The 25,902-nt window shown below is 42.4% G+C and overlaps 1 protein-coding gene across 6 annotated transcripts in view; it reads left to right on the top strand.

Annotated features, from left to right (window-relative positions):
• SCHIP1 (schwannomin interacting protein 1) overlaps positions 1–25,902 on the top strand; it is a 116,399-nt gene that overhangs the window by 73,182 nt on the left and 17,315 nt on the right. For 4 of the 6 annotated variants that reach the window (XM_069975270.1, XM_069975269.1, XM_069975271.1 and 1 more), the window contains one exon: positions 24,192–24,310. In XM_069975270.1, coding sequence (XP_069831371.1) covers positions 24,192–24,310 — 119 coding nt within the window. Of the gene's footprint in view, positions 1–9,449; positions 9,644–21,496; positions 21,581–24,191; positions 24,311–25,902 lie in introns of those variants that run through there. The other 2 variants (XM_069975273.1, XM_069975272.1) reach the window with 2 other exon arrangements.

Below are 25,902 nucleotides of genomic sequence, written 5' to 3'. Positions count from 1 at the left end.
ATGCCAGAAGAAATGTATATAAAGCCTTTATTGTATATTAAATATGTGATGATCAGTCTTTATATTTTTCCATGCTGTAATATGAATGCATGAGGTTACAGGCCTAAAGCCTGAATTGCCTTAGGCTAGGTTCACACTGCGTTTTTGCAATCATTTTTTTTTTTTTTTTTTTTTCAAAAAACAGATGAAAAATGGATGCATTTGTGTGCATCCATTTTTCCATTGACTTCCATTGTAAAAAAAATTGGATCAAAATGGATCCGTTTTTTTTTTAACGGACTCAAAAGTCGTGTCAGCTATGTTTTTGGGTCCTTAAAAAAAAAACGGATCCGTCTTGATCCGTGTTTTTTTTTACAATGGAAGTCAATGGAAAAACGGATTAAAACGGATGCACACAAATAAAAAAAACGAATTGCAAAAATGCAGTGTGAACCTAGCCTTTCATGACTATTCTGATATGTGCTCTTCTGGTTTTTATCAGCTGTAGTGTTATTTTCAAGACCTTGTATGATTTAAATCACCATCCGAATCAATACTGGCTTCAGTAGTGTGAACATTGATTGGATGGCGATTTAATACATAACATACATAGCTGCCCTGCACCTGGTAGATATAAGAACAGGCCATGTCATTGGAATACCTCAGTGGTGCAGCCTCAAGCGTTGGACCACATTGGGCAACCCCTTTTTCTAAATCTATACGATCTATATCTATATCTGATCAATACAGGCCTGGCAGCTGAATCCCTCACCATTAAAGTGATCATTTCTCGGTAATAGAACTATTACTATTTTTTAGTTTTTTATGTAATGCTACAGCAGCGCTTCTCAAACTTTTTCTACTGGAGCCTCACCCAACAGAGTACAGTGATACCTGGGCCTTACCAGACTGACCAAAAGGATAGCAGGGCCTCACTATCTGTGGTGGAAATCTATACAAAAAAATCGCTCAGTCTATCCTTCATTTGTTTCCTAAACTCTGTATAACATTAAAACATACAAAATGAGTCAATAATACTCGTAAACCTGAGATTGTGGCAGTCAGGGATAAGGACTGTGCACCTTCTAGTCACTTTTGTGAAAACTGCCTCCCCAGCTGTGCCTCCCCAGCAACTAGGGGGTGCCTCGCCGTTTTAGAAACACTGTGCTACAGAGGGGTTTTTTTATGTAATGTGTCGCTGTCCTTATAACTTTGAAAATTTAAATTGGCAGGGCATGTGATATAAAGCATGTTTGCATTTTATTTCTATAAATTTTTTTTAGTTATCATTCTTACTTAAAGTGACACTGTCACCCCCAATAATCATTTTTCAATCTTTACAGGTGTGTGTAACCCGCCTATATCTCTCTGCATACCTGTAACTATTTTTCAGTTTCATGAGGTGGCTTTGCCTGAAATTGTAATTTGGCCGGGTATCTTCTAGCGCCACTGGGCGGGGCTTGGTCCCTGAAGCGCCACATAGCCCCGCCCATTACAGCGCCGTTGACCCCGCCCCCTTGGGCTCCGTTTTGAGGCCTCCTTGACGTGCGCGTCCACATCTCCCGCCGTCTTCCGCGTGCGGGAGCGTCATGTGGTGTGCAGGCGCAGAAGGTGACCGCCGGGTCACCCACAGCCGGGCTGTGCGTGCGATCGCACAGCCCTCCGATTACACGGGCCACACCGTCCCTTGTTGTGTGGGACTCTCCGGAGGCCTCGCTGCGGCTCTGAAACCCTCCTCACAGCCAGCAGCGAGGCGCAGACATAGTGCGCAGGCGCACTGCGGCGTCCGCTGCGCATGCGCCGAAAAGGACCGCCGCAGTGCGCCTGCGCACTATGTCTGCGCCTCGCTGCTGGCTGTGAGGAGGGTTTCACAGCCGCAGCGAGGCCTCCGGAAAGTACCACACAACAAGGGACGGTGCGGCCGGTGTAATCGGCGGGCTGTGCGATCGCACATACAGCCCGGCTGTGGGTGACCCGGCGGTCACCTTCTGCGCCTGCGCGCCACATGACGCTCCCGCACGCGGAAGACGGCGGGAGATGTGGACGCGCACGTCAAGGAGGCCTCAAAACGGAGCCCAAGGGGGCGGGGTCAACGGCACTGTAATGGGCGGGGCTATGTGGTGCTTCAGGGACCAAGCCCCGCCCAGTGGCGCTAGAAGATACTCGGCCAAATTACAATTTCAGGCAAAGACACTTCATGAAACTGAAAAATAGTTACAGGTATGCAGAGAGATATAGGCGGGTTACACACACCTGTAAAGATTGAAAAATGATTATTGGGGGTGACAGTGTCACTTTAAGTTATCATTCTTAAGCCTGCTCCTCTTAGTGAATCCGGCCGATGAAAAGGGGTTCGTGCACACATACATGCTCCATCAGGTGGTGAATACATGCTATAACCTTTTTCTGATTTGTATGGAATCTAACAGATATAAGCCTCACTATATCTTTGTATGAAATTTAGGGCATATAGAGGCATTGTAAGGGCTGATACACATAATATATGTGTATAATATATGTATAGGGGTGTAATTTTGTCATGTGTATGAACCCATATACTTACCAATTTAGCTTGTATCAATATTTCCAAACTTTGGCAAGTGATTGAATATTCTCTCTGAACCCAGTAAAACTTTTTTTATTTTTTATTGTTTGATAATAAACCCACATTACAAAGTTGATAGTGTCAGGAGGGATTTTAGGTATATAAAGGATAGTTGTTCTTTTTTTTTTCCCCCTGCCGGAGTTGTCCTTTAAAGTTTCACTGTCATTATATGTTTAAAAATCTGAATCAACAGTAGATGTGATATAAAGCAAGTTTGCAATTTACATTCATTCTTTTTTAATTTTTTTTTAGTTATGCTGTAAAACAAATCTATACTTGCTTGTATCCAGGTCTCCTGACTGTTACTTCCTGTGTTTATTTTCTTTTTGTCAACCAGCACAAGACTAAAAAGCCGCCTTTGTCTGCCTTTACACTGCCTTAAAATACTGTATCTGAAAAAAGCCAATAAAAATGCCATGGCGGTATTTTTTTTGTTGTTGTTTTTCTCACAAAAACACCTTTTGGTCCACCAACTATGTCATGTGATGGCAAAGTGAAAGGACATTTAGCCATCATGGTGCACACAAATACGCCTAAACCATAAAAGAGATATTCACACGTAATGTTAAAGCGACTCTGTACCCACAATCTGCCCCCCCCCCCCCCCAAACCACTTGTACCTTCAGATAGCTGCTTTTAATCCAAGATCTGTCCTGGGGTCCGTTCTGCAGGTGATGGAGTTATTGTCCTAAAAAAACAACTTTTGAACTTGCAGCCTCGTGCCATACAGGTGTGGCTTAGAATATCGGTGCCCTAACCTTGCACCTCCCCTCTGTCCCTCCTCCCCACCCTCTTCATCATTAGGAATGCCACTGGAACATTTTCTGCATGCTGAACATTGCACAGGTGCCTTAACGATCCAGCCGATATGTCGTGCTGACACAGGTGGGGAATAGGAAGCAATCTGCCTGGAGCATTCCTAATGATGAGGGTGGGGAGGAGGGACAGAGAGGTTCTGCCAGCCTAATGCATACACCATCTAGGACATGCCCATTGGGCACGGGACTGCAAGTTTAAAAGTTGTTTTTTAAGACAATAACTGCATCACCTGCCAAAAGGACCCCAGGACAGATCTTGGATTAAAAGCAGCTATCCGACAGTACAAGTGGTTCGGGGGGTTAGATTGTGGGTACAGAGTCACTTTAAAAGCAACAGAAAAACTGCAAATGCATTAAAAAAAATCTATGCGCCACATTGGCATCTTTATGGAGGCCAGAAAATGGCCACAAAAAGTGTGAGGGCACCCTTCAGGAGACTGGACCTAGATACAAGTAAGTATAGGTTTGTTTTAAAGCAGGATAATAAAAAACTTGCTTCATATCAGGTCCCCTGTTGATTTAGATTTAGAAGGTTATAACAACACTAACCCTTTAATAGCATGAGATGAGGTATGGTACAGTATGTTTGCTTGAGTTTTCAGCTCAACACCTCATTAGCGGAGAGTATAGAAGGGGTGAGGAGGCTTGGCACTTCTTCCTTCTCATACTACTGCCTTATTTATCAGATTTTTTTAAAAGGGAATCAGTATGATGGGGGACTTCTGTAATGAGCAGTTCTGGTCAAGTTAGCATGATGCTTGATGATGTCACCAGATCAGGAGGAAATCCTGACTCACTGTCCGTTCCTGAACCTGATGTCAGTCTGAGTAATTCTATCCTTAGGATATTGTCTCAGACAATTCCAGCTGTACAGGAAATTATATGACTGTCATAACTTTAGAGTAGGTGAAGTTAGGAGTAGGTTAGGTTTATGTATACTTCAGAGGGGATAATGTACACGAGTGGCAGCATCGTGTACATCGTGGGTTGTTTGTTCAGAGAACATTGTTTTAGAACCTGAACAGTTCAGCAAGTTTTCCAGTTCAGCAGTGGCTCCCAGAGCAACAATTGAGTTTAATATTGCACAGCTTACTACTTTAATCATATGGTACATTTTTTATAGAGGCCTAACACTTAAATGGGTTATCCAGCATTACAACAACATGGCAATTTTCCTCCAGAGACAATACAACTCTTGCCTCTAGTTCAGGTGTGGTTTGGAATTAAGCTCCATTCACTTAAATGGAACTGAGTTGCAAAACCCCACCCAAACTGGAAACAAGAGTGGTGCTGACTCTGGAAGAAAGTGGCTCTGTTATCCCATTTAAAGGAGTTATCCAATGCTACAAAAACATGTCCGCTTTCTTCCAGAGACCGCTCCATCGTGGGTGGAGTTTTGTAACTCTGTTCCATTGAAGTGAATGGAGCTTAATTGCAAACCACACCTGAACTGGAGACAAGAGTGGTGCTTTCTCTGGAAGAAAGGGGCCATGTTTTTGTAGAGCTGGATAACCCCTTTAAGCACTCACACCTTGAGTGTGCTAATTTATAGAACTTCACAGACTATCTACAACCTTTATTGCAAGAAAAATGCAGTATTCATAGGATGTGGATAGTGAATGAGATCCCTCTTACCTCAGTCAAGTCATTACCAGCTCCTTGGCTTTTAGTTTTATTGTTTAGTTTCATAATTAAAACAAAACATAAAGTTCTAAAATGCAGGTTTGGTTAAAAAAAAAAAAAAAAAAAAATATATATATATATATATATATATATATATATATATATATATATATATACTGAATACTATAGAAAGCATGAATACTGCTGTGTATGCATATCCATCATTTAGCCAATGGCATGTGTAATTTATATGCATTTCACATCTGTGTTGTGCAGTCAGCTGATACCAAACCCCATGCAGTGATGAATATGAGATAACTGCATGTATATCTGCCACCAGCTAGATCTTTAGTGTGTAGACATTGTTGGGTCAGGTTTACATGCAGAAGAGCAGAGCATTTGCTTGTGTTTTCCCATTGTAGAACATCTGTGTGCCATGCATGTTAATGTCTATATACACAGCATGCGCATAGTGCTGCCGCTCTACAAACATGTACAGATGTCTTAGCAAACACAGCACCTAAATACATTCAGGGGGTCAGATCAGCAAGTAAACACAGCAAACTGTTAAAGAGTTTTAGCACAGGACTAAGTAAATATTGTTTAGCGTTTACGTAACTTTACATAAGTCTTTTTTTTACTTTTTTCATTGCATTTTCTACTTAATGTTGTTATGTTGCCACAAATGCAAAAATCTCAGATAAGAGTGACAGAAACTCAGAAAAAAGACACATATAAAGTAAGTGGCACTATTCCACAGGGTGATGGCAGCATATCGTTTAACAGGCTAATCGTTGCCGTTTTAGCCTGTTGAAAGACAACAATCAGCTGACATTGTGCATGTCGGCTAATCGTTGTCCTCTATTACATGAAACGATTATCAGACGAATACGGCTGATAATCGCTTAGTGTAATAGGACCTTTACCTGTCTAAACATTGATCAGGTATTCCAGGAAAACATTCACCACACCCTATCCCACCTCCGCCAGCCTGCATTGTGACACTTGACAGCAAGGATTTGTCAGTGTATGCTGCTTGCACCAGATTCTGACCCAACCATCAACACATTAGAAATCCAGATTCAGCTGATTTTTTTTTCCTCTGCCCAGTTATCCAATTTTTGCCCTCTCTTTCTAACTAGAGTCTTGTCTTTCTGCTTTTCTTAGACTATAATGGCACTTATGTCATGTGCTGTTAGAGCCCATTTGTGCTAAGGAACAAGGAGTTGTGTGTTCAGTCACATTAGTTGGAGCACCAGTGATGTATTCGGCTGATATTTGCTTGACTTTGAGCCACCTGTTTATCTGAGCAATCCTTCATGTTCTCCTCTCGTCCCTTTGTGGATAAGTGGATATGTTCACAGGATCCCCTTTTTCCCAGATGTTTTTCCTTGATCACACCATACTCTAGGAAACACCACAAGGTTGGCGGTACTTAATTCTGGCTACAGCAACTCAAACACCAATCACTATGCCTTGTTTAAAGTCACACAGATCACGCAAAAAAAAAAATTTTTACTGGATATATTTTGCACTGAATTTGATCTTGTTTTGGCTCTAAATATGTAGCATTCCCTTGGAGCTGTAGTCTGGTTGGGTAAAGACATAGAACTCATAAGCATACATGACCATATTGCACATTGTATTGCAAGACGTTTAGTTCCATGTGACATTTTGTCCTACGGTAATGTTTCTAGGAGCCAACTTCTTATAGCTAGTGGCATAATAATAGTCGACGCATATATGGTTGTATGCAAGTGCCCATAGGAGTGTACAGATAATGTATTCAGGATCCATGTGATTTGAATTCTACATATGTTCCAGTGCATTATGCCCTTAAGTTTACAGATGTATTATGTTTAATACATCAATGGTTTTATTTTAGTCTGCACTATGGTCATCTATCATCTTCTCCTATACTGATTATTAATTTATTGTACTTCTGTGTCTGGTTTACTTCATTTCAGATTAATGTTGATTTTATTATATAGTAGATGAAGCTTTAATGATCAGATCTTTACTGTAACCTGCAGAGCATATTGACTTCTGGAATCTGCTTGAGGCAGCTGTGCCACAATTGTCTGCAATACATTTTGTTGGTGTGTGGACTGCTATTCCTGGGCAGTGTGGGCTGCCATCCGTGGGCAGCGTGGGCAGCCCCTGGACATTCCATTGTGGGCAGTCGTTCCTGGGCAGCGTGGTTACCATTCCTGGGCAGTGTGGGCAGTCCTTCCTGGGCAGTGTAGGCACCATTTCTTGGCAGTGTAGGTAGCTATTCCTGGGCAGCGTGGACACCATTCCTGGGCAGTGTGGGCACCATTCCTAGGCAGTGTGGGCAGTCATCCCTGGGCAGTGTAGGCACCATTTCTTGGCAGCGTAGGCAGCTATTCCTGGGCACCCATTCCTGGGCAGCGTGGACACCATTCTTGGGCAGTGTGGTCAGTCGTCCCTGGGCAGTGTGGGCACCATTCCTGGGCAGTGTAGGCACCATTCCTTGGCAGCGTAGGCAGCTATTCCTGGGCACCGTGGGCAGCCATTCCTGGGCAGCGTCGGTACTATTCCTGGGCAGTGTGGGCTGCCATGCTGCGCAGTGTGGGCTGCCATGCTGCGCAGTGTGGGCTGCCATTCCTGGGCAGTGTTGCCAGCAATTTCTGTGCAGTGTGGACAGCCATTCCTGGGCAGCGTGGGCACCATTCCTCGGCAGTGCAGGCTGAGTCACTAGATGCACCATGTGTACACATTCCATCACTGTGCACCAGACGCCTCACATCCCCACTATTGTGTGTTCAGTAGGCTGACAATAACCCTGTCACAGCCAATAGAAGAAGGGCCATTTGTAAAGGCTACAATCCCAGGGTATGGCTATTGAAGGGATTGTTTAGTCAGTGCAGTTCAGACTGTATTGGAATGTGTGCAGTTCCGTGTGAAAGACTGAAGTGAATTTCTAATGAAATCTTTCTGTATATGTTGTGAGGGGCGACAGCTGATTGTATGGCAGCCCACAATTCCTTGGCAAAGCTTTAGTATTACATCTGAATCTCAATTACTTTCTTTTTTAAAGATACACATTCTAATCTTATCTTTACTTTATGTACATTTCTTAACATTTTGTGAGGCGATAAAGCGAGAAGTGATACTGTGGCTGCCAAAGGCGAAGTGAACAGCGACTTTCACTAACTATTAGGAGAAGGACAAATAAAGTGCGGCACAGCGGAGTGGAAAAGACATCGGATGCCAGCCTGGTTACATAACATAGCTGGTGGCTCTTACATGTAGTCTGTGCTACACGCTAATCCTCCTTCAGACCTCATTGTGTCTCTAAATTCTAATCTAGTGGGAGAATGTTCCTAGGTCCACTACAGATAAATGATAGAAACCTTAGTGCCATAGACTGAAGGTGTGCCGCCCTGTAGGACTACAGTATGGGCAGACACAGTACTTTGGTATCTTGGTATTTTAGTAAAAAACAGGAGTGGATTAAAAACACGAGAAAAAAAAGTGGAAATCGTTCTATTATAACGTATCCCTGTGTCAGTTCAACTCTTGCTCTCGGTTAAAAAAAATACCGCCCAAATACTGTGTGTGCACCTAGCCTACATGTTGGGGTGCTGCTGGGTTATTCCTTTAGACGACTGCTGTTCCCCTGAACTCCCGAATCTCCTGGATCTATATCACTATCTATATTTTTATGTAGGCTTGGTTCACACACAAGATTTTTACTAGTATTTGTAGCCAAAATAGGGAGTGGAATTGACAGAGAAAAACTAAAATAGAAAGATTTGCAGTTTCTGTATTTTCAACCCACTCCTGGTTTTGGTTGAAAAAATATTGACCAAAATACTGTGTGTGAATATAATGTGCACGTTATGCGGGAAGAATAATTTCTGTTTATGATGATGTACACAATCATTGTACTTAAAATAATTTTATTTACAATTTTGGTAATTTTCTAAAATCTTATAATATTTATATTAAACCCAAATCCCCAATAAACAGTGTTGTAGCTTCTAACTTTCCGGAGTGCACACATTGCTTGCCCAGTCCACAGCAGGATATTTCCTATTGCAGATTTGCACCATTCCTCTGTGATAATTGACAAGCATCTCTATGGACAGTCGCTGGCAGCATCTCTTCTGGATGTTGACAGGGTTATTTATATGTTTGCTTTACCCTTCCTAATATTTTATTTTGCTTTCTTCTCTTTTAATGAGCAAAAATTTTCCACACCAGTTCCCTGCCTTCATGAGCCCCAGAAGGTCACAGCAGCCTCAGCCTCTCCTTTGTATCCCTGGAATAATTGGCCAATTGTGTAAGTGATGAGCTAGCCCTTCCTCCCCCATCCCTGTCCCAACTACATGTTGTTATTAAGCCTCATCGCCCACTCCCTGAGGAGACCAGCTCTGCTCGCCTTCTGTAGAGAGAGCAGTGCTATTGCGCAGGTTGGAATAGCAGAAGCAGCATCCATTTTAATCTGCAGAAAGCCTCTCGCCCTGTAGGGCGTTCTCTCAGTCCCCTGTCTTCAGATGCAGTAATCCTTGTGTGGTATTTGCATCATCCGTGATCTTTCCTTGCTGTATGATGCTCTGAGATGGTACACCAGGAAAATTGTGCATATCAGGTAAGGATACAGCATCTCTGCTTCTGTTTCTCCATTGCAAAGGCAAGGCCTGTGCATGGAGACTGCAGCGTGTGCTGTTATGTTGCCTCTGACATAACATCCATGCTTTATCGCTGCTGCTATCTGCCTTACACACCGCCCTTCCATTTCACCCTTCTGAATGATGTGCCTTGATGGAAATCAGTCTGCTGGGCTGATATTAGAATTGTGGGGTTATAAGACTGGATATATTGGAGGCATGTTGTGCTGTCCCTGCCTATCAATATGTATGCAGGATGTTATTACATATTTATGTACTGGGGCTGTACGGTATAGGCTTCTGTCATGTATGTGATACAGACGGCAATGCTGAAATGATTGGGAATCGTAATGAACGTTTTCTCCTTTTTATTACATATGGTTCTCTCTTCAAAGTTCAGTTCTGTGTTGGTTCTGAAGGTTTTGGGGTTATTTTTTGCATTTTTATCTTTTATACATTTATCAATCAGTACATTGTCAGTGAAACTTTTTTGACCCTACCATCTACCGTAATTCCGTTGCCATTTCATCTGATACATACATATATCCACTCTTTGCCTTACACATGCTGGTTATGTCATGTTAGAATTGTCAGGTGAAAAGCATTGAAATACATAAAAAGAATACAATACTAGTAATGGTAGAGAAATAAATCGTGTGGATCTGATCAGTTGTTGATCACATATAGTGCCCTAAAAATTCACTGTATGTCCACGTACGTTTATTGTAGTCACACTGTGTTTAGTGTTTTTGTTTCACAAAAACATAGTTGTAACATAACGTAACATAAGCATATACAATAAACACAGTATGAAGCCAGCCTTTACCTGGGGTCCTGCAATGCTGGCACTTTGCTTATTCTCGCTCTCACCCCCTGCTTGTGCTATCTAGGAGAGGGGGTACAGAAAGATAGATGGTTCTGGACCCAGGCATTTATAATGTGTTGTGAACAGCTCGGCAGGTCAGAGGAGATCTTCACATTGCAAGATGGACTATGGACCATAGGGAAAAACATTGAGGGGTGAGTTAGTTCAGACTGGGTTTCATACAGCATTCATAAACATACATCTGTTATAGTGAGAAGCACTATATTTTAACGTATCCTCCAAAATAAATTTGGCGCCTCTGTGGCTCCATGTCTAATTGAAGTCTCTGCCAGCTATGAGTTGGCTGGCATACATTTCCTAAAAAATTTATGCTAATATTTGGTGTAAGTTATAGTAGATGCATCAGGCCACTAGAGGTTACACCCCTTTCAGTGTCAGAAAAACAGGATAAGAAATGCATACATTATTTTGACAATTTTTCAGCCACTGGTGCAACACATTTAGTAAATATTCTGCTTAGGTTTTTTTATGTTTTTGTTGTAGATTGGTTATAGGAAAGCATTTGCAGGTTGCTGATTAATGTGACCGTTGCAAAATGTCTGCATTTAAATGGGTCATTTAGGATTAAAAATGGCTCCACCCCTATCCTCAGGTTGTGGGTGGTATTACAGTTAGGTCTTATTCTTTTACTTCAAAGGAACATAGCTTCAAGGCCACACCTAAAATGAGGACAAGAGTGCTGCTGTTTCTGGAAGAAAGCAGCCATGTTTTTTTAAGCATAAATAAGCAATAGCTACCCATGTCTGTATACATGGGTAACCATTGGTTAAAAAGCTTATTTCCTACAATGATGACCCCCAAAGCCAATGTGCCTCACAGTTTCCAACAAATATTGCTATTGCAATAGGTTAATGAATGGTACATTTTCTTTCTAAACACTAGAAATCTAAAACGCATAAACCTGACACAAATACACTGTAGAGGATGTGATGGATAACAAAATCTTGGTGGGCACTGCTAGTTTTGGTGCCTTTTATATGGCTAAAAGCAAAAGTAAATCCAAAAAAAGTAGAAATACAAAACTTTATGTTTAGTATTCACTCCTGGTGTTGACAAGACAAGAATAGCTTAAAAAAAAACAAAAAAAAAACTGCGCTACACTGGTGTGTGTGAACAAAAGGAGAACCACCACTTGCTGTAGAGGCCATGTAGCATGTAAACTGGATATGTGGCTTTTATTGGTCATTGCCTTGTCAGTGGTTGCAGTTACATCATTTTTTGTGAAGATGACGTTTCTACCTCCAGTCTATTTTAGGGCAGTTGCAAATATATTCCTATCACTTGGTTCACACTGGTAGGTTTTCCATAACAGCAGAGTTTCTGGGTCAGCTGGCACCAAGTAGCTTTTTGGTATAAATGCCAGTCATCACATGAGGCTGCTGTGACTTCTTCCTTCTCTGTACTAGTCATGCACTTTTTATAGATATGGTATTTTGTGGGATTATAGTCAGGAGCAAGTATTACTAGGAGGAATCACTATGTATAATCTCCTCGGCAGCCTGGCACTGTTGCTGGTTATCACTGGCACTGCCTACATATTAAATTGCCTTCTTGACAAACTCTTAGTTTTTAGGATCCTTAATAGTGTAAAGAGCAAAAGTTTAGTCAATGAATTTAACAACATGCATATATAATCTGGGCCAACATAGCACTTTATGTATAGGTGACCGCTTGGCTTGGCTTGCTGTCAGTAACATGAGGAGTTGATCACCGGTGGGTGCCTGTGTGAGATGGGAGGTCTGGTGGCCAGGAGCAGGTGGCCGTACACTGCTGTAGTGCTGGCACTGGGCACGTTAGGTGATGGGGAAATTCATTAATAATATAATTGACATCATAGCATGGCTGAACTGTACTTCACCAGAATGTGCTACCTCTGCACCCTTCACTTCTTACATAAGAAAAAGCTATTACCTGCCAGCCATATTCCCTTTCCTGGGGTTAATATCTATGTCAGCCAGCCAAGCCCAAAGCAAACAGCAGCTCCCTCTCTGAGCAGGGGCATGCCCGAGGGCATAGATTCAGTCTAACATACATAGTCGCTGCTAATCCCTATGGAGGTGAGAGCTGGATCATGGGCTGATTATTAATAGCTCTCCACTAACCAACACTTTGTCATGCTGATAAGTGTAGTGCAGAGGATAGAGAATGTAACTACATTTAGATTCTTTACACATACGGCAATGTGTTTTATGACATACATATTGGAGAACGTTTATGGCACTTACTAGTTCTTTTTAGTTCTGAGTACCCTAGTCTAGGAAAAAGCATGAAAGTAATGGAAACCCACTCTTGTTGATGTACTTGTAATCCATGATCCATGGCATGGTTTTAAACCAGGAAGAACATGAATTTGTGTTATTGCTATGTGAAGTAGGGCACCATTGGTTTGAAGCAGGTTATTGCCAAGTCAAAAACTCTAAATTACCTGACCTGTTTGGACCTTAAAGTGACTGTACCACCAGGCCCAGGCTGAAGCACTGGAGGCGGGCCGACCCACCCTTAGTGGGTGGAAACCCCCGGCACACAGCTCTGGTCTCCAGGGTTTCACGATGTGACTTGAGCCTAAAGTCTGCCATGAATGACAGTTAATGTGGTCACAAGTTGGCACGACCTGGCAGTGTCCAGAAATCCCAATCTGCTGGATTTCCAGGTCACGGTTACCGCAACTTGCATCATGTCACCATCCTCCATGTGCTCTGATAGGTCCTGATGACGCAAGCAGTCACTCTCCAATAAGAGGTTATGTGCAGCCACTTGAGAACAGGAAACGGGCACTCCTGTTTCTGCAGCCAGTCAGATGTTCAGTCATACATGACATTACATTATGCTTTCATAATTGTTTTTAGTGAGAAAAGATCACTTTTACAATAGGTTATTTTGCATCTGTTGGCGGCCATTTATAATTCAGAGGCATTGGTAACTTAGGGGCCATTCACATGGGCAAAAACATAATGGGGGAGATTTATCAAACATGGTGTAAAGCGAAACTGGCCCAGTTGCCCCTAGCAACCAATCAGATTCCACCTTTCATTCCTCACAGGCTCTTTGGAAAATGAAAGGTGGAATCTAATTGGTTGCTAGGGGCAACTGAGCCAGTTTCACTTTACACCATGTTTGATAAATCTCCTCCTATATAGTGCCTATTTGTAAAATGCAGCATGTGGCACAGACATGTACCAGCCAGCCTAAGGCCTATTAGACATGACCTAATAGTGCTGCCTACAGAACACAAATGGGTTTATTAATCAGCCTCCCAAACTGCCAGCGACGGAGTCTAGAAAATGTCTGGGCAGATGCCTCCCCCTTTATGAGCCCTCTGTGCCCATGAGCAGTGTCTAATGAGGGAAGGAAGGTGCCCCTGGCCTGGTCCTGGCATCACAGTAGGGCCCAATAATTCATCTTCATATAACACTGTAGTGGAGCCCCACTCTAATAGGACCTGTCCTGGATTACCATATTTAACAACAGCTGTTCCTGTAAATATATGGTACATTACATCTGCTAAGCTGAATAATGTGTGCCCTTCTGGCAGTGGCTATAAAGTAGACATGCATCATTTCAGAAGCCATTAGAACATAAACCCAGTAGTCACAATAGCGGTCTTAATTTTTAATACATTGTTTGTGAAGGCTTCAGAAATGGCTAAAGGGCCCCTGAAGTGCTAAAAAATATTCCTAACTTGAAGTGGGAAATTGTGCTCTGTGAGTCTAGAAGTAGGTCAGACTGACCTGAGGAAACGTGACTGGTTTCTAGGAGTAAAGTGTCAGACTTCATCTCTGTGTATACAGTCTCATCAGCTTTCCTGATATTCCTTTATAAGCTCTTCAGCATTATTTAATATGGAGACAAGAGGAGATAAAGAAGCTGTGTCTTTATGCTTTGTTTGCATATTAAAGCATGGTATTTTTATAGGGGTATCCCTATCTTATAAAGTGATGGCTCATCACTAGGATAGGCCATGGATTTATAATATATACGTTATAATTAGAGATGAGAGAATTTTCCAAAAGTTTGTGCTCACACGAATCACACAATCAGCCTCTGAATCCCGCTGCCTGGAGAAGGTGGATGCAGCCCAAGGACTGGCTGGAAAACATGGATCCAGCCTATATCTGCCCCGCCTTCTACATACTTCCTCATAAATATTGGGGTGGGGTTTTGCGCTGACACCCTATGACTGTATCCATTTGTTTCAGGCAGTCCTCGGGCTGCATCAACCTTCTCCAGGCAGTAGGATTCAAATGCTAATCGTTCAGGTTTGTGGGAACCCGAACTTTTGGCAAGTTCGTTCTTGTTTAGTTATAATCTTTTATAATCCCCTTGAAAAACACATTAGAAATTCGCAATAATGTACCAAAATAAAATTTACTAAATTTTAAAATGAAAATTACAAGTAGAAAGAGATTAGAAAAAAGAATATGTTTCATTATCTGACCCTAATCAATAAGATATCTAGATATCAAGATATCTAGGCAATACATTCACATACTGTATCTGCAGATTTTTTAACAGCTTTAATCCTATACCTTATGCAGGGGAAAATCTGTCATGAAAATCCATGGGGTACTTTTTCTCCTAAGCGTGCGTTCACATGTGCAGGATCCGCAGCAGATTTGATGGCGCAGATATCAATGAAACTAAATGACTGAACACAGCATCAAATCTGCGCCATCAAATCTGCTCCAGATCCTGTACATGTGAATGCACCCTTAAGGAGTGTCCTTCATAAAGACATGTGGAGACTCACAGGCCATTGCTGTTCTACTAGGAATCCTGGGAAAAATCCATAACGGTTTCCCAGCAGAATGTGCACATGAAAATCCATAGTATGCTTTGATTTCTGCATGCATCTTTTTGCCACAGTACTGTGGAAGGGTTATTGAATATGCACCCACCCATGTGGATTAGGCTATGTTCCCAATATCAAAATAAGAACACATAATGGCTGTTATTTGCCCTTATTTTTACATTGTGTGAACATAGCTTTATAATGTAATTTGCAGTAGATCTGGAAGCTTCACTGTGCAAAAATGTCTTCCATGTCTCAAGTCTTCCTAAAGAATGGATTAATGTAAATTCCATGGTATAAAGTACACCACATATGAATCCACTCTGGGGGATATGACCAGGTCAGGGGCAGCATGGAGAGTGCATTTCCAGTGGTGGAACCAGCTCACTGACTCATTGGTATACAGATAATATCGCCTCTCTGTACACAGATTTGTCAGTAGATTTGTGCAAATATTGAATGTTTAATTTTATAATAAAAATATTTAAGATTCCCTTTTTGTATTTTTTCCATTTTGATGTTAAGAGGCAGGAGTAGAATGAGCTGCCAGGGCTGCACATTGTAGAGGCCGCTGTCAGCTCTGGGTAAACAGCTTCTGCTTGGTTTAAGATAACATGTAGGTGACATTTATGGGTGTACACAGCTGCCAGTGCTATCAGTTGTTTTATGGTGGTCTTCTAACCTTTCACCTAGCAGGGGCCCTGCCTCTCAGCTCACACAGAAACCTATTACAATCCCATGGCAACTGCACAATGTTGTATGCTGTTCTAGTGTCTGGTTCTGTATATCTCTCTCCTTATTATAAAGACTGTTTCCTTATAATCCGATAACCAGGAGCGAGGACTGCTTTGCCTTTTCTTGCCATTTTAGTACATGACTTCAGTGGCACGCTATGCAGCCCAGCCTGGCACATGTGTAATGTCATCAGATGACACCACTATTGTTGGGCTGGCAGGAAGCTTGGCTGCCTTGTGTACATAGACTTAGATGGAACACAAATAGAACAGCTGAACAAGCTTGATATCTGCGGCCCTCAACCCAGCCAGATTAAAAACAGCCATCCAGTATCCTGGACGTCTTTATTCAGCATTGTACAGCTTCAGTGGTTCCAATAAAAATAGTCTGCTTGCTTTTGGGAAGGACCGGGAAATGTTAGTGGGTCCCAGTTACTGACCGCATAGGACATCTCCAACCATACTAATAATAATCACATCTCGCTCAGGATAATAATCACAACTCGCTGTTCATCCTGAGCTGGTGTAAACAGAACGTGCACACATATGAAGGAGTCCAGTCTGAAACCAGTCTGTATATTGTTATTCCTTACTACAGTGGAATGCTAGAAAAGCCTAAGACAATGACAAATGTGTAGTACCGTCACCGCCTCTGCCGCGTTTGAGGCCAGAGCTGGTGATCGATTTCATTTTAAGTTGCTATTATCCGTTTTTTCGTAGGAAGAAACACTTAGGGTGATGTAAGACTGTATGCGAGTCACTTAAAGAGCTGGTATATTGAAATGAACTGATAGCATGACACATTGTATGAGTAATACCAGAAATGATGTAATCACCTGAAACACGACTGGATCATCGGCAGTGGCATTGTAAATATAATCTAATAATTATTTTATTTAGAAAGCGCAAACTTATTCTGCAGCGATGTACATAGCTTGTCATCACTCCCTCTGCATGTTTGGGACACTTGGCTTGTGAATGTGCAGTCAATACATCTACTAAAATATCATTTCTGGATTTTGTGTCAAGCTTACAAGAAATTGCATAGCTGTGCGGGTGTATGTGTGGATGTAGCTGTGGCAGTGTATGTGTGGACATATGTGTGGATGTAGCTGTGAGGGTGTATGTGTGGACGTATCTGTGAGGGTATATGTGTGGATGTAGCTGTACGAGTATATGTGTGGACATAGCTGTGAGGATGTATGTGTGTGCTGGACGTAGCTGTGCGGGTATATGTGTGGATGTAGCTGTGCGGGTATTTGTGTGGACATAGCTGTGAGGATGTATGTGTGTGATGGACGTAGCTGTGAGGGTGTATGTGTGGATGTAGCTGTGAGGATGTATGTGTGTGCTGGACGTAGCTGTGCGGGTATATGTGTGGATGTAGCTGTGCGGGTATTTGTGTGGACATAGCTGTGAGGATGTATGTGTGTGATGGACGTAGCTGTGAGGGTGTATGTGTGGATGTAGCTGTGAGGATGTATGTGTGTGCTGGACTTAGCTGTGCTGGTATATGTGTGGATGTAGCTGTGCAGGTATATGTGTGTACATAGCTGTGACGGTGTATGTGTGAACATGGCTGTGAGGGTGTATGTGTGGAAATAGCTGTGAGGATGTATGTGTGTGATGAACGCAGCTGTGAGGGTGTATGTGTGAATGTAGCTGTGAGGATGTATGTGTGTGCTGGATGTAGCTGTGAGGGTGTGTGTGCGCTGCACGTAGCTGTGCTGGTATATGTGTGGATGTAGCTGTGCAGGTATATGTGTGGATGTAGCTGTGCAGGTATATGTGTGGATGTAGCTGTGCAGGTATATGTGTGGATGTAGCTGTGCAGGTATATGTGTGGATGTAGCTGTGCAGGTATATGTGTGGATGTAGCTGTGCAGGTATATGTGTGGATGTAGCTGTGCAGGTATATGTGTGTACATAGCTGTGACGGTGTATGTGTGAACATAGCTGTGAGGGTGTATGTGTGGAAATAGCTGTGAGGATGTATGTGTGTGATGAACGCAGCTGTGAGGGTGTATGTGTGAATGTAGCTGTGAGGATGTATGTGTGAATGTAGCTGTGAGGATGAATGTGTGTGCTGGATGTAGCTGTGAGGGTGTGTGTGCGCTGCACGTAGCTGTGCTGGTATATGTGTGGATGTAGCTGTGCAGGTATATGTGTGGATGTAGCTGTGCAGGTATATGTGTGGATGTAGCTGTGCAGGTATATGTGTGTACATAGCTGTGACGGTGTATGTGTGGAAATAGCTGTGAGGATGTATGTGTGTGATGAACGCAGCTGTGAGGGTGTATGTGTGAATGTAGCTGTGAGGATGTATGTGTGAATGTAGCTGTGAGGATGTATGTGTGTGCTGGATGTAGCTGTTAGGGTGTGTGTGCGCTGCACGTAGCTGTGCTGGTATATGTGTGGATGTAGCTGTGCAGGTATATGTGTGGATGTAGCTGTGCAGGTATATGTGTGGATGTAGCTGTGCAGGTATATGTGTGTACATAGCTGTGACGGTGTATGTGTGAACATAGCTGTGAGGGTGTATGTGTGGAAATAGCTGTGAGGATGTATGTGTGAATGTAGCTGTGAGGATGTATGTGTGTGCTGCACGTAGCTGTGCTGGTATATGTGTGGATGTAGCTGTGCAGGTATGTGTGTACATAGCTGTGAGGGTGTATGTGTGGACATAGCTGTGAGGGTGTATGTCTGGATGTAGCTGTAAGGGTACAAACACACAAACCATATACGCAGCAGATCTGCAGCAGATTTGATGGTGCAGATTTGATGCTGTGTTTAGTTATTTAGATCTAATCTGCTGCGTATCGCAACAGGAAATACGCTGCGTATATGGTGTGTGTGTTTGTAAGAGTGTATGTGTGGACGTAGCTGTGAGTGTGTATGTGTGAACATACTGTAGCTCTGATCGTATATGTGTGGACGTAGCTTTTGGGGTGTATGTGGTGTGGACGTAGCTGTGAGGGTGTATTTGTAGACATAGCTGCTAGTCTTGGATGAGTAATCTATTTACCTAGCTTCTTACCATCACTTGTGCGACCATAGACTTTTTGCCCTTTAAATTAGACACAAGTATTTTCACCTCCATAAATGACATCCTAATCATGGATTGTTCTTGGTTTCCTCTGTGTTAAGTTTAATTCATATGTCTATTTTTCATTCTGTTTACAATTGCGGACAGAACTACAGAATCTGACTGGTGACCATGAACAACCTGAAAGGCCACAGCTATGATATAAGTAATCATGGATGATATTTTACTGGGTTGCTCAATTATATTAACATAATACTTAAAAGATAACTGGTAACATTAAAAATCTAGTAAAGTGGGCTGTCTTAACCAGTGTTTGACAGCTCACTGTATGCATGCATATATGCAGATATTCATGTAACTAAGTTATAGACTAGAATGGGTCCAATACTGTCCACAATTGTAAATATGTGCAAGGGTAGAGAGTGAGCCCAGTAGCATAGAAAGCAGAAGCGCTGACACCAGTAATAACATGACATCCAACATCTTCATCCAAAAAGTGTGGTTATGTAGTCATTATCACCATATGGGGTCAATAATCCTAGGGCCTGGCCTCATCTCCAACATTGATACATATAGTCTATCCAGCAGTATGAGATATGAGTTTGGTCTGTTTTCCATCTGGTTAATACTTTATAATTTGTCTCCTGGGCTTTACAGAACATAGAATATATATGCAATAGAACTTTGTCCAGAGAACTGGGAAGAACTGTATTATTCCCGCTCCTGCCTAACCTGGGTAGTATGCTTGGTGTGTTCAGGAGACGGCAGAATGCAGCCATGAATTATAGAGACTGGGTGGGTCGGGGCACTGTATCTCTAGTTGCAGGAGATCTGTGTAAAGTGCATAGATGTTATAGATTAGATGACAACAAAAGATAGCTGTCAGCCCAGCCCTTCCCAGGCATCCAAGGGGGGCAAAGACCTCAACAATTAGAATTCCATCCTATCTGATCCTTGTTTTCCATCATTTCCCCAGCATACTGTCTGGCAGCCCTTTTAGAGATCTCACAGAAAGCAGGAGAATACCCTGACAGGAGATTACTATCCATGACTAGTCTCTAATGTGTGATATCCTATCACCTGAGGCATACCATTCCATGCAAGTGTGAGTGCAGTCCTACAGACATGGACAATGTAATGTGCTTATCAGGCAGTGACAGGACCCCCCCAGGGAGGAAACAACCTGTCACACTAGGGGTACACACTAATTCGTGCAAGCCTTTTTCTGTTTTTATAGTAGGGTTGAATATTGTATGGTTCCGGCACTCCAAGATAAGTTAAAATAAATAATCTTTATTAAATCATAATGTTAAAATCAGCTATGCAAACCATGCTGTGTGATAAGATTGACACGTTTCGCGCATGCGCGCTCAGTCATGATCTATTTTATTTTTCTGTGTTCTTGATTTAATTGCAGGGATTTGTTTTTTTAAGTGAAATTCATCATGTGCAAAAATGTTCGCAAATTTTTCTCACTTGCACATAAAATTTTACACCTGGTGGTGAACAGCTGTGCAAAAATTTTTCATTTTTGTTTAACACTATGGGGGAGATTTATCAGACATGGTGTAAACTGAAACTGGCTCAGTTGCCCCTAGCAACCAATCAGATTCCTCCTTTCATTCCTCACAGATTCTTTGGAAAATGTAAGGTGGAATCTGATTGGTTGCTAGGGGCAACTGAGCCAGTTTCACTTTACACCATGTTTGATAAATCTCCCCCTATATTCTTAGTGTCATACAACTAACTGCACGGGCTGAAAAACGGCCTCACATTCAGATAGGCGCATCCGAATTATACTTCATAAATACAGTGGAACAGAAAAAAACACGCATGGAGATGCGCCAAAGCAATGTTTAATTTACTCCTCTTATTTTTCATAGAAAAAGTAGACTTTATTTCAGTGATGTAATCACTTTCTAGATTTCAATAATGTGTGGTTAAAATGGTTAAAAGATGGAGACACTTTGTTTGTGCTTGTCTGGGGAATCTATTACTTCTCCGCTTGCCTTTGTAATGTAAATCTAAGGGTGTCAGATCTCCAGAAGATGCTTTTTTCCTTTATTAGGAAAAGTCGGCGAGCATATCAGTACATTGTAGCCGCATTCCCTGCTCAAGTGCGGCAGGTGATAGTGGGAGTATGACAGGCCCGGGTGCTGTGTGCAAGACGGAGATAGATCTTAGAGGCAAAAAGTAACAGATGTCTTCACTGCTATGTGAGAAGAACAAACAGCGGGCCTAAGTAAGGAGAATCTCACATAGGCTGTCACAGTTTGAGCTTTTGCAGCGCTTACGTGGGAAATTTAATCAAAAGCTTTTAGGAGCAAGGTAAATGGGAGAGAAAGTGGAGTATGGAGGAGCTATAATATTCCAGAAGGTTCTTTGCAGCTAAAAATGAACAACACAAGGAAGGACACAATCCTGCAGAAAATCTCTTGCCTTAACGTGGAAAGTTCTGCTAAGGTAACGGGTTTATCTCACATAGTGTCAGGCTTGTGTAGAGCTATGCATTATGTATGATACAGCTTACTGAACAACCTTCCCAAAGTCTTTCTTCAAGAATACATAGTAAGTGCAGTATTAGTTGGAACATTGATTTATGTGAGAGCTGATGGGGACTATAATATAAATTATAAATTTAGAAAACAGATCAAATACTAATCTGCACCAGAACAAGGCAGTGCACATCAATCAGTTGCAGATCACAGCAGGTCTGCAGCATGTGAACATACCCTAAAGGGTAGCTTCACACACACCGTATCGCAGCAGATTTTATGCTGCGGATCCGCAACAGATTTGATTTAAATAACTGAACACACCATCAAATCTGGTGCGGATTCTGTACGTGTGAATGCCCCCTAAAGATGTTTTCCCATAGTGACTGCATATCTCTAGTCATTGTTTTATGATCAGTTAGTTCTGACTTCAGGGATCCCAACAATCCTCTAGTTTCTTCCATTCGCATTTGCACTCCCTACTCCCTACACCCCTCTCTGCAGGTTACCCCGGATGTCTCTATGACAAAAAGCCAGTGAAGCAGAGAAGGGACCCTTTAATTCTCTACTATTTATTATTATTATTATTATTTATTTATAAAGCGCACTTAATTCCAGAGCGCTATACAGGCGAAAAGGGTAACAAACAAGAACATTACAAGATCAAAACACATTACATGAAGGAAGATGGCAGACTAATACATGGGGAAGAAGACCCTGCCCGCGAGGGCTTACAATCTATAAGATCTACTAGAGATCCCAGAGATCAGTCCCACCGATCCCAGAATGATGGGATATCCTAGAAATCTGCCATCACTTTATGAGGTGAGAATAATATTAGTATACTAAAATGAATGATGGTAGACAAATATGAGGTTGGTGATTCACATATTTCAAATACATGCCTTTAAAAAAATGCTTAATGGTTTTGGGGGGTTTTTAGGATTTTTTTTAATATATATTTTATGTTTTATGGCCCTGTAATGACAATGCGGTTTAATCCGTCTGTATTCGGAGCTGAGATTACTTTAAGAAATCACATTTGAGCAGGTAATGGTCAGATCTGCCAAGCCCTTTTATACAGGCTTTGGGAAAATGGCTGATCTAGTAAAGTGGATTGCAGTGGTTTTTTAAAGGAAGTGCAAGCAGTCGTAAAGCCTCGGCACAAGAGCTTTCACTGCAGAAGGATTACATTATTGCTGGGAAATAGATGACATGTCATCAGTGGAAAATGGCTAAGAAGCTTATTCCTGCTGCACGTCTGTGCGTTCACTGATACACATGGATGTTTTTCTTTAATCAGGGCTTAATTTCTTTTATTAAAAATGTTTAACATTGTGACTTCTTTCAAGGTGTTTTATTCTGGAGATTTGTTCATCTCATAAAACACGGCAGAGGAGTTGTGAGAGATATGGTCCGTGGGTTGTTGTTAATCTTCTTACACAAGATTACCATCCACATCCCTTTAATTGTATGAAGCGATTTATCCCGTGTGCCTGTGTATGTCACCATGGAAAAACAAAATATGCTGTAAAATAAGACAATAGACCCCTCATTGCAGCCATGACATGACTGCTCCGCTCACTGTATTAGCATTGTTGTATAGGGCTGGACAGAATACCCACTCACTGCCCCCTATTCCTCTCTGTTCTGGGTGTACAAACATCAGGCTTGTGGGTGCCAGAAAGACTTAAATGTGGCAGTGCAAATATATGTCATTATGCCCATAGCCTGCTATAGACCCTTACTATACAGAGCTTCTTATTTCTAGGTTACATGAGAATTTATTTATTTATTTTTTTAAGAAAATGTTATATATATAAAAGGTACCCTACACTGGTATAGTTCTTGCAGACACCTTAAGATGGTGCTCTGAATGCCTTATGTGCCGCCTTGAAGTGTATGTGGCACTGGCATCTGTAAGGACCAGAGGCAGCTGAAAACTAAAATGTCCTCAAAACAGTTTCTTATTATAAAGCAAAATTACTACAGCATGTAGCATTGTGTATGTGGTGGTACTGATGTCAGCAGGAGAGCCTGTTGGCTGTGTTTGCTGGTATGAATAATATCTATACCTTTTTGGTGACCGAGAATAAACCTGTGTGTAATAGGCACCTAGGTTCCTTGTGGGACTGGGAATAGATGTAGTCAAATACAGGATTATGTTTTGCTCTGTGCGTCTTCTCTTTTTTGTTTTTTTTTGAGTGGGCATGCAAATGTAGTAAAGATAGTATACAGAAATGGAGTTGCTAACAGGCCCCTGTGGCACTATACTGGTTTACAGTACCCTTTACTCAGGAACATTATATATTGATTATCTACTATTGTGTTATGTTTGTATTTATTTGTGACACTGGGTATGATGTAGTGTTGTAGCCACTTTGGACCACCCTGAAGACTATATATAACATTGAATATTGTATGTGTTATGTCTTCCTGTAGCTCAGTGCATTGGTTGTATCTGAATGCTTAGTATTCTTATTTATTGTGCACTGCTTTAATACTTTCATTGCAGATACCTTGATCTGGGCTGTGTGGACTTTTCCTTATCTTGCTTTTTAATATTTATTTTCTATTAGGCTCAGAAGAATGAAAGAGAATCGATCAGGCAAAAGTTGGCACTGGGAAGTTTTTTCGATGATGGCCCTGGCCTCTATACCAGCTGCAGCAAAAGTGGAAAGCCAAGTCTGTCTTCCAGGTATAACATGGATGGCACAGCATTGTCTTATTTTTATGTACATACAGTATATGTATAGTATACAGCTGCGTTCCCCAACATGTGGCCCTGCAGATGTTTCACAATTACAATTTCCATCATGCCTGGACAGCCAATGACTGTCTGGCCATGATAGGAGTCACATAGCTGAAGAGCCACGTGTTAAGGAGCATTGCTATACAGAGTGCTATAGTAATGCCAACGTTTTAGGGGTACACAGTAAAGCAGTGAACTTTATCTATTGTCCACATGACAATGCTCCTTGTCCTGTGCTTAAAGTGTAACTACCATTTTAAAAAATTTCTGACATGTCATAGGGACATGTCAGAAGTGTGTTTCGGTCAGGGTCCAGCTGCAGAGAACCCTGTCAATCGCTAGAATAAAGGGGCAGGCCTATGGAATTCACCTTCCTGTAGCCGAGCTGAAGGGGCAGAGTGCCGATCCTGCACGCCTGCCCCTTCGTTCTCAGATCCTCAGGGTTCTCATAAGCCGGACCCTGACTGATACACGCTTATGACATTTTTAAAAACTGTAGTTACACTTTAAGCTGTAGCTTGCCATAGGCATGTTGTGAGTGGTAATCCAAATCTCTATACCCTATATTATGTTCATCATCATCATACTGGCTACCAGCGTAACTGTCATTTCAGGGTAATTTTTTTTAAAACGTTAAATATCAACAGTTCAAGCGATTTTAAGAAACTCTGTAATAGGTTTTATAAACCAAAAGAGTTTCCTTCTGTACTGAAAAAGCAATCTCCCAGCCTTCCCCCTCACTGCAGAAGCAGCAGGATTTCTGTGTCCATTATGTGGCTATGGAGAGGGGAGGGGCTGTTAGGAGTGACTGAGCACGGAGCAGTCTTGCACAGCACAACACCCTGCAATCTTCTCTCAGTAAGTTCCTAGATAAGCACTGACCTTTCTGACCCCAGAATCCTAAGGTTTAGGTGCCTAGAGAGTCTACAGCTGACCTTCATGTCACCTCTTCCTGCTCCCTCATCTCCCTCGGCCCCTCCCCCCTCCATAAGGATAGAATGGAGAGAGCAGAGCCCGTCTTCACTGGCTTCTCTGTAATGAAGACGTGTTTGCCTGATAATGCGCAGATAAGAAGTCAGGGGGGGAGGCTGGGAGATTGCTTCTTGAGTACAGAAGGAGGCTTTTTTGGCTGATAAACCCTATTACAGAGTAGGGCTGGGCGGTATACCGTGAAAATACCGATACCGTCCCTGGCCTCGGTTAACCGACCTCAAGTTCGCCAGGACGGTATCTGCGGTATTTTCACCCGCCCGCCCCAGGACACTGACAGGTTATACTCCCCTTCCGGCCGCTCTCACAGCATCTTCTATATACAGCATACAGTGCTGGGGGTCCCGGGCCGCGCTCCCTTGCCTTGAGACGTGACGCGGGGACCGGCGGTGAACCGAGCACTGACACCAACAGGTGCTGTGCTGAGGCTGGGGAGGGGGCTGCGCGCAGTTATAGGGAGAGGTCCCTGAGTGCCGCTGCGGGGGTGCCAGATGCTGGAGATAGAGGGGTGTGGAGTAGGGCTGAGCCGGCACTGACCTGCTCCTTCC

The sequence above is a fragment of the Dendropsophus ebraccatus genome, chromosome 6 (assembly GCF_027789765.1).
Source record: "Dendropsophus ebraccatus isolate aDenEbr1 chromosome 6, aDenEbr1.pat, whole genome shotgun sequence".
NCBI lineage: Eukaryota > Metazoa > Chordata > Amphibia > Anura > Hylidae > Dendropsophus > Dendropsophus ebraccatus.
Note: the sequence above shows the minus strand (reverse complement) of the source record. Positions and strands in the feature narration are given on the sequence as shown.